The 14,297-nt window shown below is 41.4% G+C and overlaps 1 protein-coding gene across 1 annotated transcript in view; it reads right to left on the minus strand.

The window, feature by feature from the left end:
* The window catches only part of ddx27 (DEAD (Asp-Glu-Ala-Asp) box polypeptide 27), a 54,121-nt gene that overhangs the window by 19,751 nt on the left and 20,073 nt on the right, over nucleotides 1-14,297 (minus strand). The window contains exons 12-19 of the mRNA XM_063041601.1: nucleotides 12,498-12,651; nucleotides 9,563-9,644; nucleotides 8,632-8,809; nucleotides 7,992-8,098; nucleotides 5,420-5,516; nucleotides 2,165-2,256; nucleotides 1,548-1,671; nucleotides 1,296-1,392 (exon numbers count right to left, since the gene is read on the minus strand). Coding sequence (XP_062897671.1) covers nucleotides 1,296-1,392; nucleotides 1,548-1,671; nucleotides 2,165-2,256; nucleotides 5,420-5,516; nucleotides 7,992-8,098; nucleotides 8,632-8,809; nucleotides 9,563-9,644; nucleotides 12,498-12,651 — 931 coding nt within the window. The remainder of the gene's footprint in view (nucleotides 1-1,295; nucleotides 1,393-1,547; nucleotides 1,672-2,164; nucleotides 2,257-5,419; nucleotides 5,517-7,991; nucleotides 8,099-8,631; nucleotides 8,810-9,562; nucleotides 9,645-12,497; nucleotides 12,652-14,297) is intronic.

The raw sequence follows: 14,297 nt of genomic DNA on the forward strand, positions 1-14,297 counted from the left end.
AAGAGGAATAGATAGAGTGGATAGCCAGTGCATCTTCCCCAGGGCACCACTGCTCAATACAAGAGGACATGGCTTTAAAGTAAGGGGTGGGAAGTTCAAGGGGGATATTAGAGGAAGGTTTTTAACTCAGAGAGTGGTTGGTGCGTGGAATGCACTGCCTGAGTCAGTGGTGGAGGCAGATACACTAGTGAAATTTAAGAAACTACTAGACAGGTATATGGAGGAATTTAAGGTGGTGAGTTATATGGGAGGCAGGGTTTAAGGGTCGGCACAACATTGTGGGCCGAAAGGCCTGTACCATGCTGTACTATTCTATGTTCTATAAACAACACAGCAGAATGTGCACCAACCCTCCAAATCTCTAGTTTGCTCCAGCCAACAGATCTCCAACAAAACTAAGCTAATCTCTTGATCAGCCTGGAACTTTAATCGTTCGGCCTTCCCAAGACCATGGGGAGTAAACCTTACCGCTTCCCTTCTCAAAGATACTACTTTAGAAGTGCTTTGAAGGAGTTGTGTTTCATTTACTCATCATTCCATGCAGCTTGCATTATATTTTACTTGATAATGCCCCTCTGCAATGCAATGAGATATTCGAAACTCAAGAAATTCTGCAGATGCTGGAAATCCAGAGCAACACACACAAAATGCTGGAGCAACTCAGCAGATCAGACAGCATCCATAGAAATTAATACATTCAATGTTTCAGGCTGAGACGCTTCTTTAGGACTGGAAAGGAAAAGGGAAGGCATCAGAATAAAAAAAGGTGAGGGGAAGGAGGATAGCTAGAAGGTGATAGGTGAAGCCAGATGGGTGGAAAGATAAAAAAGGCTGGAGATGAAGATATCTAGTAGGAGAGGAGAGTAGACCATAGGAGAAAGGGAAGAGGGGCGCCAGGGGGGTGATAGGCACATGAGAAGAGGTAAAAGTCCAGAGTAGGGAACAGAAGAAGAGGGGAGGGGGAGAGAATTTTTTTTACTGGAAGGAGAAATCGATATCCATGCCATCGGGTTGGAGGCTACCTGGAAAGAACATAAGGTGTTGTTCCTCCACCCTGAGGGTGGCCTCATCGTGGCACAAGAGGAGATCATGGACCAACATGTCAGAACAGGAATGGGAATTGGAATTAAAATGTTTGGCCACCAGGAAGTTACGCTTTTGGCAGATGGAGCGGAGGTGCTCAACGAAGAGGTCCCCCAAATGAATTATATAAAATGGAAGTTGCTGTATGATACGCTACCCCGCTCAATACTGTTTAAGGGCTTTCCAAGGAAGTTGCTGTTTGATACACTTACCCCGCTCGGTACTGTTTAAGGGCTTTTCGACTTGTATTTGTCAATTCTTCATCAAACACAGACTTCTTTAATTTCTTCGTTCTGTTCATTTGATGTCCTTATGATAAAGAAAAATGATCTTTTATTCAATGTATGAACATTTTTGCAATCATAAAACCAATCAGTCTTTTTCATAAACGACACAATGTGTTCTTGGCTCATGAGTATGTTTAATTGTGATCTCATCCTGCCTTTGGTCTACAGTCTACCCACCTGCAGCTTGGTTTTGCTCATCCTCTGGCATTACTCGTGCCCTCTTTGGTCTTCGGTTTCGCTTAGCGACACGCTCAGCATACATCTGCGATTTCACAATCTCAAATTGTGTTCTCTCTTCAGCCTGAAGGGAATGATAGTACTGTGTCACTTCAGTGGCTGCCATACACCAGAGTCTCACCTACCGACTGAGTTCAGACAGCTTTAAAAATATTGTTACTAGATGCTGCAAATTTACCACTACTATTCTGTCAATGGAAATTGCTTGCTCCTGTATCTACGTGCTTAATGTTTACTGCATTGTTCCCATATAAAAAGGAGAAACAATTAAAACTAAAACAATGAGAAATGGTTTCTTTCATTTCCTGTGAATCTTTCTAATTGAATCATCCATTTCCTCCCTCCACTACTGGTGCAACAAACCGTTCCAATTTGCATCACCTTCTCTGCAAGGCTCCATTTGATTTAGCTGAGGGAATTCAAGCTCCAGATGTTCTAAATATTTAACTTTAATCAATTACATGAAGCCTTCTATTGTGATGTGTCAGAACACAAAATATTTTGCAAGAAAAATACTCCAGGATACGCTGGGACATTAAGCTCGCTGAAACACTCACTGTCATTTCTTTCTTCCTCAGATTTTCCATGTACTCTTTCCTCTTCTTTTTGCCTCTTAGTGCAATGTCAAACTCCTGCAGAGCCTTTGAAACTGTTATTAAACAAAAGAAATCCATCATCTCTAGAGTAATGAAGTATCTTCCTTTCAAGTCTTTCCATGATCAAATGCTATATTCAATGTAAACATGCTCCTCATCGCTATGGAAAGATTAAAAGTGAAACATCATTACAGTCGAAGGAGTTTCTGAAATAAGTGTGTGTTTCTGTACAGGGGTATCCGTGCAAGGAAGTACCTCACATTGGCCTGACGTTACCTAGATGTCCCAACAGATACCAGCTCACTGGCAAAAGTGGCTGGTTATACAACTGAAATCATCCCTAATACAGCTGATCTCTCTGTTACAGCAGAGTTGGTGTGGACATGTCCCTCAAGAACAGCACGTCATGATTTTCCATAACACGAAGGTGCATCATTGGATGTGTGTTGGAAAGAAATTGTATTTATTTAACTCCCCCCCCATACATAAATTCCATGAAAGAGAATTTCATTCTATATTTCAAATTTTGGGGTAGTGATTCCTGAATTCTGTAAAAGAGAATTTCCCATTAACCAATTAGCCATAATGTGGGGATTGTCTGTACTGGAGCAGCAAACTCTGCCAGCCTGGATTTATTAAGCAGTAGGAGAAACAACTCAGATCCCCTTTCGATACGAGAACATGGTCATCTTCTATTCTGCTGCTGAGCAGGCAACATTTCTTGTTAAGCTAATGACATTCAATATAAAATGAGATACAATTATTTGTTCTCTTTTTATATTTTATGAGTTCCTTCCATCAACTGCAAGGTTTGTAAAAATGAGGAGGCTTTGGACAGGGTGCAGATGAGGTTTACCATGATGCTGCCTGATTTAGAAGGTATGAGCTATATGGAGAAGTTGAACAAACTTGGGCTGTTTTCTCCAGAACAACAGACGGCAGGGGGCAGATCTGATAGAAGTTTGTGAGATTATGAGAGGCACAGGTGGGGTGGACAGTCAGAATCTTTTTCCCAGTGTAGAACTGTCAAGTACCAAAGTTCATGCATTTATGGAGAGGAGAGAAAGTTTAAGGGCGAATTCCAGAGATTCACTGCGATCTAAATGGAGACATTACTCCTCTTCAGTGGCTTGAATGGCCAATTCCATATAGTCATAGTCATACTTTATTGAACCCGGGGGAAATTGGTTTTCATTATAGTTGCACCATAAATAATTAAATAGTAATAAAACCATAAATAATTAAATAGTAATATGTAAATTATGCCAGGAAATAAGTCCAGGACCAGCCTATTGGCTCAGGGGGTCTGACCCTCCAAGGGAGGAGTTGTAAAGTTTGATGGCCACAGGCAGGAATGACTTCCTATGACGCTCTGTGTTGCATCTCGGTGGAATGAGTCTCTGGCTGAATGTACTCCTGTGCCCACCCAGTACATTACGTAGTGGATGGGAGACATTGTCCAAGATGGCTTGCAACTTGGACAGCATCCTCTTTTCAGACACCACTGTCAAGAGAGTCCAGTTCCATCCCCACAACATCACTGGCCTTACGAATGAGTTTGTTGATTCTGTTGGTGTCTGCTACCCTCAGCCTGCTGCCCCAGCACACAACAGTAAACATGATCGCACTGGCCACCACAGACTCGTAGAACATCCTCAGCATCGTCCGGCAGATATTAACGGACCTCCGTCTCCTCAGGAAATAGAGACGGCTCTGACCCTTCTTGCAGACAGCCTCAGTGTTCTTTGACCAGTCCAGTTTATCGTCAATTCGTATCCCCAGGTATTTGTAATCCTCCACCATGTCCACACTGACCCCCTGGATGGAAACAGGGGTCGCCGGTACCTTAGCTCTCCTCAGGTCTACCACCAACTCCTTAGATCTTGAACTGAGATCACTGTTCTCGGTACCCACACCACAGGCTAGTTATATTTCCTTTTACACAGAGTGATAGGTATCTGGAATGGGCTTGTCAGGGTAAGTGGAGATAACAACGGTGTTTACGAGGCTGTAGGATAGACATACATGCCAAAAATGGAGGAATTTGGATCGGGTGCAGGCAGAAGAATTTAGTTTAATTCAGCATCATGTTTGGTACAGACATCAATGGCTGAAGGGCTTGTATCCATGACTACAGGATGAAAGAACAAATGGTCCACTCCTGCTTCTATTTTCTGTTTCTAAGATTACAGCTGATCCCTTCCTGCAGGTCCACTTCATTGTACTGTGTGCATATTCACTGATTCCCATCATAAGGCAGAGACTGGGTAGATAAAGTTTTTTCCCCCCAGGGTGGAAATGTCAATCAATGGAGGGCACTGGTTTAATCTGAGAAGGGAGAAGTTTAAAGGAGGTTTGGGAGACTTTTTTTATATAAACACAGAGAGCAGTAGGTGCCTGAAACACAGTGCCAGAGTTGGTGGAAGGAAAGGAAAGGTACTATTTTAAACAGACACATGAAGAGGCGGGGGTGGAGGGATACAGACCAGTGCAGACTGGTGGTATAACTTAGAATGACAGTATAATTGGTGCAGACACTGCGAGCCAAAGGGGCTTTTCCTGTGCTAAATTGTCATGTCCCTTATCAAGTTCTCTCCAGATTATGCTCAATGACCAAGTCCCCATTGCCTTCCTGGTTACAGAATTCCAGAGATTCACTGGGATCTACATGGAGAAATTACTCCTCTTCTGTGGCTTGAATGGCCAATTCCATATGTTGAACCTGAGATCACTGTTCTAGGTACCTACACCAGGGGCTAGTGTATCCACTCTATCATCACTCTATCTACACTGTCAAGCCTTGCAAGAAAACCTCTCGTTCATCTAATCTCAATAGGTTCAATGGGTTCAGTCTACTCACACTCTCATCACAGAGTGATTTCACATTTCCAAAATAAATCTGATGACCCCTCTTTGGGAAGTACAACTTTAGGTGAGGAGAACAAGCCTCTGCCCTATGTTCCATTGTGGTCTCACCAGAGATATATGGCACTACAGTAAGGTGCCTTCACTCTTACTCAAATTCCATGGCAACGAAAGGGCAACATTTTCTCCTCAGAGTGTTCCTCATAATCCCTCACTGCCACTGGGGTTACTCACAAATAAATACAATGCATGAGGATAATCCTGTGCTCCGCATAAAACCAAACACTGCTATGTTCCTGCTGCTCGATCCCCCCCCAGGAAAGCTACCACACTACCCAGAACGGTGCTCACCTTTCTCTTTCTTCCGTTCCTCTCTGGTTTGGAACCAGCTGCGCTCCGGCCTGGTTTCTTCTTCGTCCTTCTGCAGCTTGTTTTTTGCAGTATTGATCTGTAGGGAACAAGTAAATCAGATGTCAATCCTACCTGCTAATCAACATCTGAGGTTAATGGCAGTGCTCTTCCTTCCAGCTCAATATTGGGCTATCAGCAATTCTTTCCACCCTATACTGCTTAGTGCAAACTAATGGACTAAGATGCAGTTAGCAGTATACTGGGAATCGTGAAAGAAATGACCCCTCTTGCTGAGCTAATTCTTTTCATCTGATCATAAACAAAAATGCCAACTTTTGGTGCACATTCCCTTCAGTACAATGTACAGTGTCAAGCCAGAAAGTACAAATTTGCTTGAATTTAACTTACTTAAAACTTGAGATATTTTTGTAGAGGGAAAAAAAATTTCATTACCATACAGCAGTGGTCCCCAGCCACCGGGCCGCAAAGCATGTGCTACTAGGCGGTGAGGAAACGATATGAGTCAGCTGCGCCTTTCCTCATTCCCTGTCACGCACTGTTGAACTTGAACATAGGGTTGCCAACTGTCCCATATTTGCCGGGACATCCCGTATATTGGGCTAAAGGCAGAGCTTTCCTATGAAACCTTTCGAGCCGAAATGGCGTAAAGCAAAGAAGTAATTACCATTAATTTATATGGGAAAAATTTTTTGAGCATTCCCAGACCCAAAAAATAACCTACCAAATCATACCAAATAATATATAAAACCTAAAATAACACTAACATATAGTAAAAGCAGGAATGATATGATAAATAAACAGCCTATATAAAGTAGAAATAATGTATGTACAGTGTAGTCAGGAAGAGTAAGTCAAAACCGATTTACGGAAAAAAAATCGGCACGTACGCACATGCGCACACAGGTGCCCGCGCAAGGTTTCATGATCATGGTAGTCTTTCTCGGGGAAAACCCAAGTGTCCCGTATTTGACTGCTACTTTTGTCCCTTATTTGGGAGTGAGAAACTTGGCAACCCTAACTGTAAAAGATATGTTGAGGTGAGTTTGACCCTACTTGAACACCCCCCACCACCCGTCAGCCAGACAGCAAAAATTTAGTCAGTATCAAACTGGTCCGCGATGCAAAAAAGGTTGGGGATCCCTGCCATACAAACAGAAGTTAAACCTGAAAAAAAATGAGGTGATACATTTTGGGTAGATTAGGCTGTGCTGGATTAAGATCTAAATTGCTATGTAAATTATTAAAACAAGAGATTCTGCAGATGCTGGATTACACACACAAAATCTTGGAGGAACTCAGTAGGTCAGGCAGCATCAATGAAGAGGAATAAACAGTTGACAGTCCTGATGAAGGGTCTTGACCCGAAACATCAACTGCTTTTTCCCTCCCCATAGATGCTGCCTAACCTGCTGAGTTCCTCCAGCATTTTGTGTATTTAAATTGTTATTTTTCTTGTAACATAACTTTCTTTATGCTTGCTTATAGGTTCATTTAATCACTCAGTAGATCTTCAGTAATTTGTAGTATAGTCGGTTCTGTACATCAGCAGCTCCTTTGTAATCCTCAGGTGCCATGATAGCATAAATCAAGAATGTCGTTGTTTCACAGGTTATTCCTATTTGAAAAAAGTTCCTTATCTAACCAGCTCAAACTTGGTCCAGCTTACAGCGGGGAACACAGTCTAGTCCTTTCTTCCTTGCCTCTTTATCCCCTCTTTTTTTCTTACTTGCTGTTCCGAGCTGACCCTGTCTGATCTGCATTAGGATGGATATTTAATAAAACAACTGTATCCATAAAATTTACATCTCATCCTTTATGTCCAAAGAACCTTTTGGACAATATCATCTACAGATCCAACAGCTAGGACATACAGAATGAAAACTAGGACTCTTGAAATTACTGAGGAACAGAGGAACACGTCTAAAGATTGCCCAAATAACAGCACAGGTAGTTCAGAGGCATACAGGATACTTGCCACGGCACAGAATAGCAGGAAGTATTGTGCGCACTTCTGGCAGGACACTGTAGGGAGGACATGAATGCACTGGAAAGAGTACAGAGGCGATTCACTAGGCTGTTGCTTGGGTAGAATACTTTGAGTAGAGAGACTGAACTAGCTGGAATCGTTTTCCTTGGGGCAGAGCTAATTGTGATGTACAAAGATAGAATAGTGAGAAACTTCCCTCAGTGGCAGATGCAGCCATAATCTGAGGAAACAGGGTTAAACTACGGGATAGGAGATTTAGAGGGGATTTAAGGGAGAATTTTTTTCACCAGAGAATGTTTGGAAACTGGAACACTCCTTGACATGGTGATAGAGGAAACAGTCAAGAACTATTTGAAGGGAATGAATCAAGCCAACTGCTGAAAGCTAGTGTTAGTATCTGATAGCCAGCATGGACCCTTGTGGGCTGAAGAGCCAGTGCCAACACTACACAGCTCAGTGACCAACTTCAGCTAACACATCTGTAATCTGATCATCCTACAGCTCACTGGTAACAGAACAATCACATTGTAAAATGGTTCAAAGCCGGGATAAATGCCTCCGTACCTGGGCCTCCGATCGCTGCATCATTTTCTCCTCTTTTTCCAACTGTAGAACAGCATAGATCTCCTTCTCCAGTTTCTCAATCTTCTGCCGGAACTTCATCACCACATCTGTGAGATGAGGAACAAGGACATGAGTACACAGTCCTATTGAGAGCACCTTAAGTTTACATCACACACAAAATGCTAGAGGAACTCAGCAGGTCTGCCAGCATGTATGGACATGAACAGAAAGTTGAATTTTCACACTGAAATCTTCATCAATATCCTAATAAAACCTGAAGACACACACTTTTTTTTTCACTAATTACTTAATTTAATTTATATAGTGTGTGTGTGCGTGTGTGTGTGTGTAGTATATTTTTTGTTTTGTACTATACTGCTGTCGCAAAACATTTTTCACAACATATGTCAATGATAATAAACCTGATTCTAAAAATTCTACAAAGTTTAAGATTTGGTATGAATTCCAACCCCGGCTGAACCACGTCTGCACCAGGCCAGCACCAAACCCCCTTCAGTACCTCACCCAGCAGTCACCAGATGGTGAACAGGAGCAGCAGTGTCAGGCAATTGCAAACATGGGGATCCAGATACGCCCCACCAACTTCACCACACACCCCAAGCACAACGTTCTCTCTCACCTTGTGGAATGACACGAGCTTTCACTTCAGTCTTGGCTTTCTTCACAATTTCTTTTAACATTTTCCTTTCCATCTCACCAGCGAGGGACACAGACCGCCCACTGCGGCCAGCTCTGGCTGTTCGGCCCACCCTGTGCACGTAGTGCTTAATGGTGTTGGGCATTGTGAAGTTAATCACCTGGTGCCGGAAAAAAGCAAAGATTCTCTCACTGACCCCAACCAACGCACCACAGAAGTTCATTTACTTTAAGTTACTTCCCACTTGTTAAACACAGATCAGTTTATAAACAATATGATTTCAGTAACGAAGGCACAACAAAGCCTATTATTACAGTACTTTCTACATCACGATCCTCTCAAAAACAAGGCCTTTAAAGTAGGTAGGATTGTTAACTTATCAAAGCTTTATAAAAGAGCATTACCATTTGGATGGTTTTTAGCTCTAACTTCTCTTCAGTCTAAATTAACAGGTAAGTCTCACCACCCAAGAGCAGTGTTCTAGGGAACTGATTAAAGGGAATTGAGAGCTAACACCAGGCCACAAGACCACTGTAAATGTGAACATGCAACTCACAAGGATGAGCCCTTTAATGTTGCAGAGTGCCACCTATTGCTATGGTTAGAAAGTGCCTTTAGACAGGACTGGAGGCAGATATAATAATGTATTTTACATCTACCCCTTATACAATTCAGTGGGGCTGGGTCTGATAACTGTGGGTGCCACCTATGCCACTTTGACTTGTGGAATTAATTCAGGGAACTGTTTGGAGGAATCCCTCAAAGCTCAACGTGCTAGAATGGGATCAGATGTGGTGGCCAGACAAGCCCACCTACAAAAATAAAGGGAAAAAATCTTACAAGATCCATGCCATGTATTTCCCATTAATTCCACCTCTATATGTTTTGACTCCATCGATATTCTACCACTTACCGTTTTGACTCCTTCAATATCCAGTCCTCGGGCAGCAACGTCAGTGGCTACAAGAATATCGATTTGTTCATCCTTAAAGCGCCTGTCACAATGGAAAAGACAAGTGATGAGCTAACATCACCTTGATATTCTGCAGCAGAATACTCTCCAGGAAGCACAATTATATTATCGGTGGTTTAAATTTACAGCTCAAGTTTAAAAATAAACTTTGACCAGAGGAAACTACACCTAAATTTTTCCTTCTTTATCTCACTTGAAGAAGTAGTCATTGATCAGTACACAATGTATGTGAGAATGAGGCCTTGACAACACACCCAAAAAGGAGCATTTTCTGGGAGTGGGAAACTGGAAAAGTTCTTTACCCTGCTCCAGGTTCTGGAGGTTAATTGATTTAAACCAAATGTTAATCTGGCTGAGATACGACAGTGCCATCATAGATTAAGGACTCATCCTGGAATGCTGGTCTTGTAACCACACCAACTACCAATTCATTTTAAAATACTTGATTCCACAAGAATCAAGCAAAAGCATTTTACAGATAATACTAAATCTGAAATTATATTGTTGCTTGGTAAAGTAAATGTAATGGATCCTGGCAGTTCTTCAGAAAGATCTTAAACTTCCTTCCTTTCCAATATTTTTATTCATTTATATAAGAATACAGAGTACAGGAATAAATGTCAATACATTAAATTGCATATTACCCTATATTCATATAAGTCAATTAGTTTCTAACATTGAAAAATAATAATTTTATTATATAAAAAAATCTAACCCACTACCAAGACTGAAGCTGATTAGTAGAAAAAAAAGAAAAAAGATTGTTAGTTATCATCTGTGCTTTAACAGCAAATCAAAGGTTTTGAAAATAATTCAGAAAAGGTCCCCACAATGTTTAAAAGTCTTGGTTAGATTCAAAGATTGACCATCAAATCTTCTCTAAATTTAAACATGACATCACATCACGTAACCATTGGGCGTGAATACGAGAGGCCGCATCTTTCCACTTAAGCAAAAGCGACCTTCTGGCCATAAGAGACATAAAAGCCAAAATGTGCAAATCAGATGGCTCCAAAATAATATCCCTTCCTCTAACAATACCAAATAAAGCAGTCAAAGTATTAAGCTTGAAATTTACTTTAAAAAGTATCAAAAAAGTTTGAAATACTTTTTATAATGGATCTATATCTAATATTTATAATATGCTGTTGGGAATGAGAAGTTTTCCTTTAGATAAAATTAAAAATCTTTGGGAACAAGATTTACAGACTTCAATTTCTGAAAAACTTGGAACCAAATTTTTTAATTGGTCAACACTTCATCGTTATGTGCCCGTCACTCTCTCCTTCAATTTAAAGTGCTCCATAGGGCCCATATGACTAAGGATAAGTTGTCTCATTTTTACTTGGATATATCTCCGTATTGTGATAAATGTAATAATGGAGAAGCTTCACTCATTCATATGTCTTGGACATGTCCGAGTCTTGGAAAATATTGGAAAGATCTTAAACTTCAAATGAAGCTCAGATTTAAAGTGCAAACTTAGACAATGCAAATCACAAAGCTACTTCTGTACAAACAAACCTGAGGTAAACTAGATCACACCTCTACCTAACACCCACAAAGTTTTCTTCAGGAAGAATGGATAGTATTTAAAAGCAGGAACTGTAAGCAATGGGCACAACAAACATGCAAAAATATAAATATAGACTACTGGAGGAACTCAGTAGGTTGAGCAGCATCTGTGGGGGAAAAAGAATTTTTGATGTTTCGGGTCAAGACCTTGCAGCAGAATTGAGAGCGAAGATATATCAGTATAAAGAGGAGGCAGGAAAGGAGACAGATGGGTCAAGAAAGAGTGAAGGATGACAGGCAGATAAATCCAACTGAGGGAGTGGGAAAAATGCAGAGTTAGGAAAAGAGGTAAGCAGACAACAGATGGAAGCAAACAAAGGATAAAAAAATGCAAATGAAAACAGCTGGCGGGAGGGTGGAGATTGGAGAGAGATAAGCGGGGACAGAATCAATAAGTAAAGAAGGCGTTAATTAGGGGAGAGATGGAGGGCAGATGAAAGCAGATGAGGGAAGGGATTCCATGGGCAAATTGTGTGTGTGGTGGCTGAATGGATCCAGGAGGGGAAAGGGAACAGAAAAAGGAAGACTGGAGGTTGGATCTGAAGTAATGGCGGGGGTGGGAGTGAATCACAGGTGATCAGGGTTACCTGAAATTGGAAAATGTAATGCTCATCACATTCCGTTGCAGACTATCCTGATGGAATACAAATTAGAACTGAGCCAAACCCAGGTCAGCGTGAGAATGGAAGGAATGCTGAAATAATTTACAACCAAAAGGTGCTCATTCAGCAGAAACTGGGAATTGCTTTGACACTGCATGGCTTACCATTACATTTAGTTTTATCTATAAGGTATAAAATGATTCAGTTCTTTAAGGTTGTCATAGCCAATGATGTGCGTTTCAAATAGCCTCTGACAACCAAGTCCAGCTCCTGTCCTTCACGTGTGGCTTAGCTACTAAGCCTGGTGGGTTATTGACATTTTAAAACCAGTCACTTCAGGCAGATGGGGCTCAACAACCGTAGCTGGCAGTTCTCCTAGAAGGAAAATTCTGATCTCAAACCTCCGGTAAGTTGCGGCTATAACCACTCATGGGGAGGACTTCAGGTGTAAACCCCAATGAAAAAATCCGGAGCTAGAGATCCTAAAGCAGTCCTACGTTGAGTTCAACACCGACTGGCAACTCCTGCGATGCCATTGATGCCCAACTGTATCGGTCTCTGCATTCCTTTGGATTCATCAGCTGCGTGGAGAGGGGGAGCCTGCTACATGGGCGCAATACCAGTAGCTGATCCCGACTAACGGAGGGCCCAAAATAAAGTGATTCAGGATTCTTACACCAACTACGTCATCTGCTTACCTGAGAGCCTCCAACCTCTGGGTTTGAGAAAGATCACCATGGAGCTCGCCAACCTTTAGCCCCATCAGTCCCAGCAGAATGTGCATCCTATGAGCTTGCTTTTTTGTCTGTGTAAACAGCATAACATGGTCCTGAAATGTGCGAGTGAGAAGAGCTAGAGGAAGAAGGAAAAAGAAAACAAAATCAAATGAAACAACCCATACACACGTTTGTGTTTCCACTCCCTCCACATCAAAAACAGTGTCCAAGTACTCTTTCTTCATATTAACTACTAGCTCTTATTGAGGGAAAACGTGAAAATACATGCCGAGAGCAGTAATAAACAAAAATCACTAAACATGGGCGATAAGTTAACTGGATAAGACTCCAGAATACCCAAATATATTTTGCAACCAATCTGCACATAGCAAACTTGGCAAGCTTGATCATGAGCAGAATGCTTGATTTGTGCTGCAGACTGAGCAATAAGTGTTGCACACGGCACCAGAAAGTACCCTGTTCTTTTCTGAATAGGGTGGATGGATCTAAAAACAAAACAAAATAGACCACTGAATTATGAATCTACTCCTATACTTGATGTAATGTCATCAACTTGACATGCCGATGAAAACAAAAACTGATGACATTGAAAATCTGGAATAAAATAGAAAATGCTGGAAAAACGCAATAGGTCAACAGCATCTGTGGAAAGAGAAACAGTTAATGTACCATACTGGGATCTTCATTCCCCTCCACAACCTACTGAGTATTTCCAGCATTTTCTGTTCTCATTAACTTGACATGGTAAACCTGTTTCTCTCATTTTCTCCCATTTCAGATTTCAAGCACCTGTAAGTTCTTCCTCTATGAAGATTTTTTAAAATCCCCAAATAATAATTCAGTAAGAGAACCCTATAAAGTGAACATAACTCCATCCCAAATGAAGACACAAAAGATTCTGTAGATCTTGGAAATCTTGAGCAACACACAGAAAATACCGGGGGAACTCAGCAAGTTTGGCAGCATCTACGGAGGGAACTGAACAGTTAACATTTTAGGCTGAGACCCTTCAGCAGTCTTGCTGAGTTCTATCAGCATTTTGTGCATCTCCACCCTAAATGAATCGCAGAACTCAATGCAAGTCAAACCCTTTATCCATCAGCTCACTGGTCATCTTAATCTTAGATTGAATACATGTATTATATACCCTGTATACAACTAATCCCTTTATGACTTAGTGTAGACACCAAGGTTCAGTTTAAATCTAATTGAACATACATCACTTCCAGTTGACTGTACATTCAATTTATCAGACAAAAACTTTACTTTCCATGACCATGGTTGGTCTTTGCAAATTTTTTTTAAAGAAGTGGATTGCTATTGCCTTCTTCTGGGCAACGTCTTTACAAGACAGGTGACCCCGGCCATCATCAATACTCTTCAGAAAATGTCTGCCTGGCATTAGAGTGGCACAACCAGGACTTGTGATATACACCGGCTGCTCATAAGACCATCCACTACCTGCTCCCATGACCTTCACGTGGCCCCGATCGGGGGAGGCCAAGCAGGTGCTACACCTTACACCTGAGGTCCAGTGGAAGGAATGAGCACCTTACACTTCCTTTGGTAGAGACATAGCTCCACCCCATCACCCACTGTAATGAATAATTACAGCTGTGATTGCCCTATGTATACACAGAACCCTGAGCTTGAAAGACACTGTATAAGTGTAAAACTCTTTAGTGTGGCATATTTCTGGTGTTTAAAAACCGAAGTGCTGCATTTGTTAATTAATTCTACAGAATCAGAATCTAAACCAAA

The sequence above is a fragment of the Mobula hypostoma genome, chromosome 2 (genome assembly GCF_963921235.1).
Source record: "Mobula hypostoma chromosome 2, sMobHyp1.1, whole genome shotgun sequence".
NCBI classification, from domain to species: domain Eukaryota; kingdom Metazoa; phylum Chordata; class Chondrichthyes; order Myliobatiformes; family Myliobatidae; genus Mobula; species Mobula hypostoma.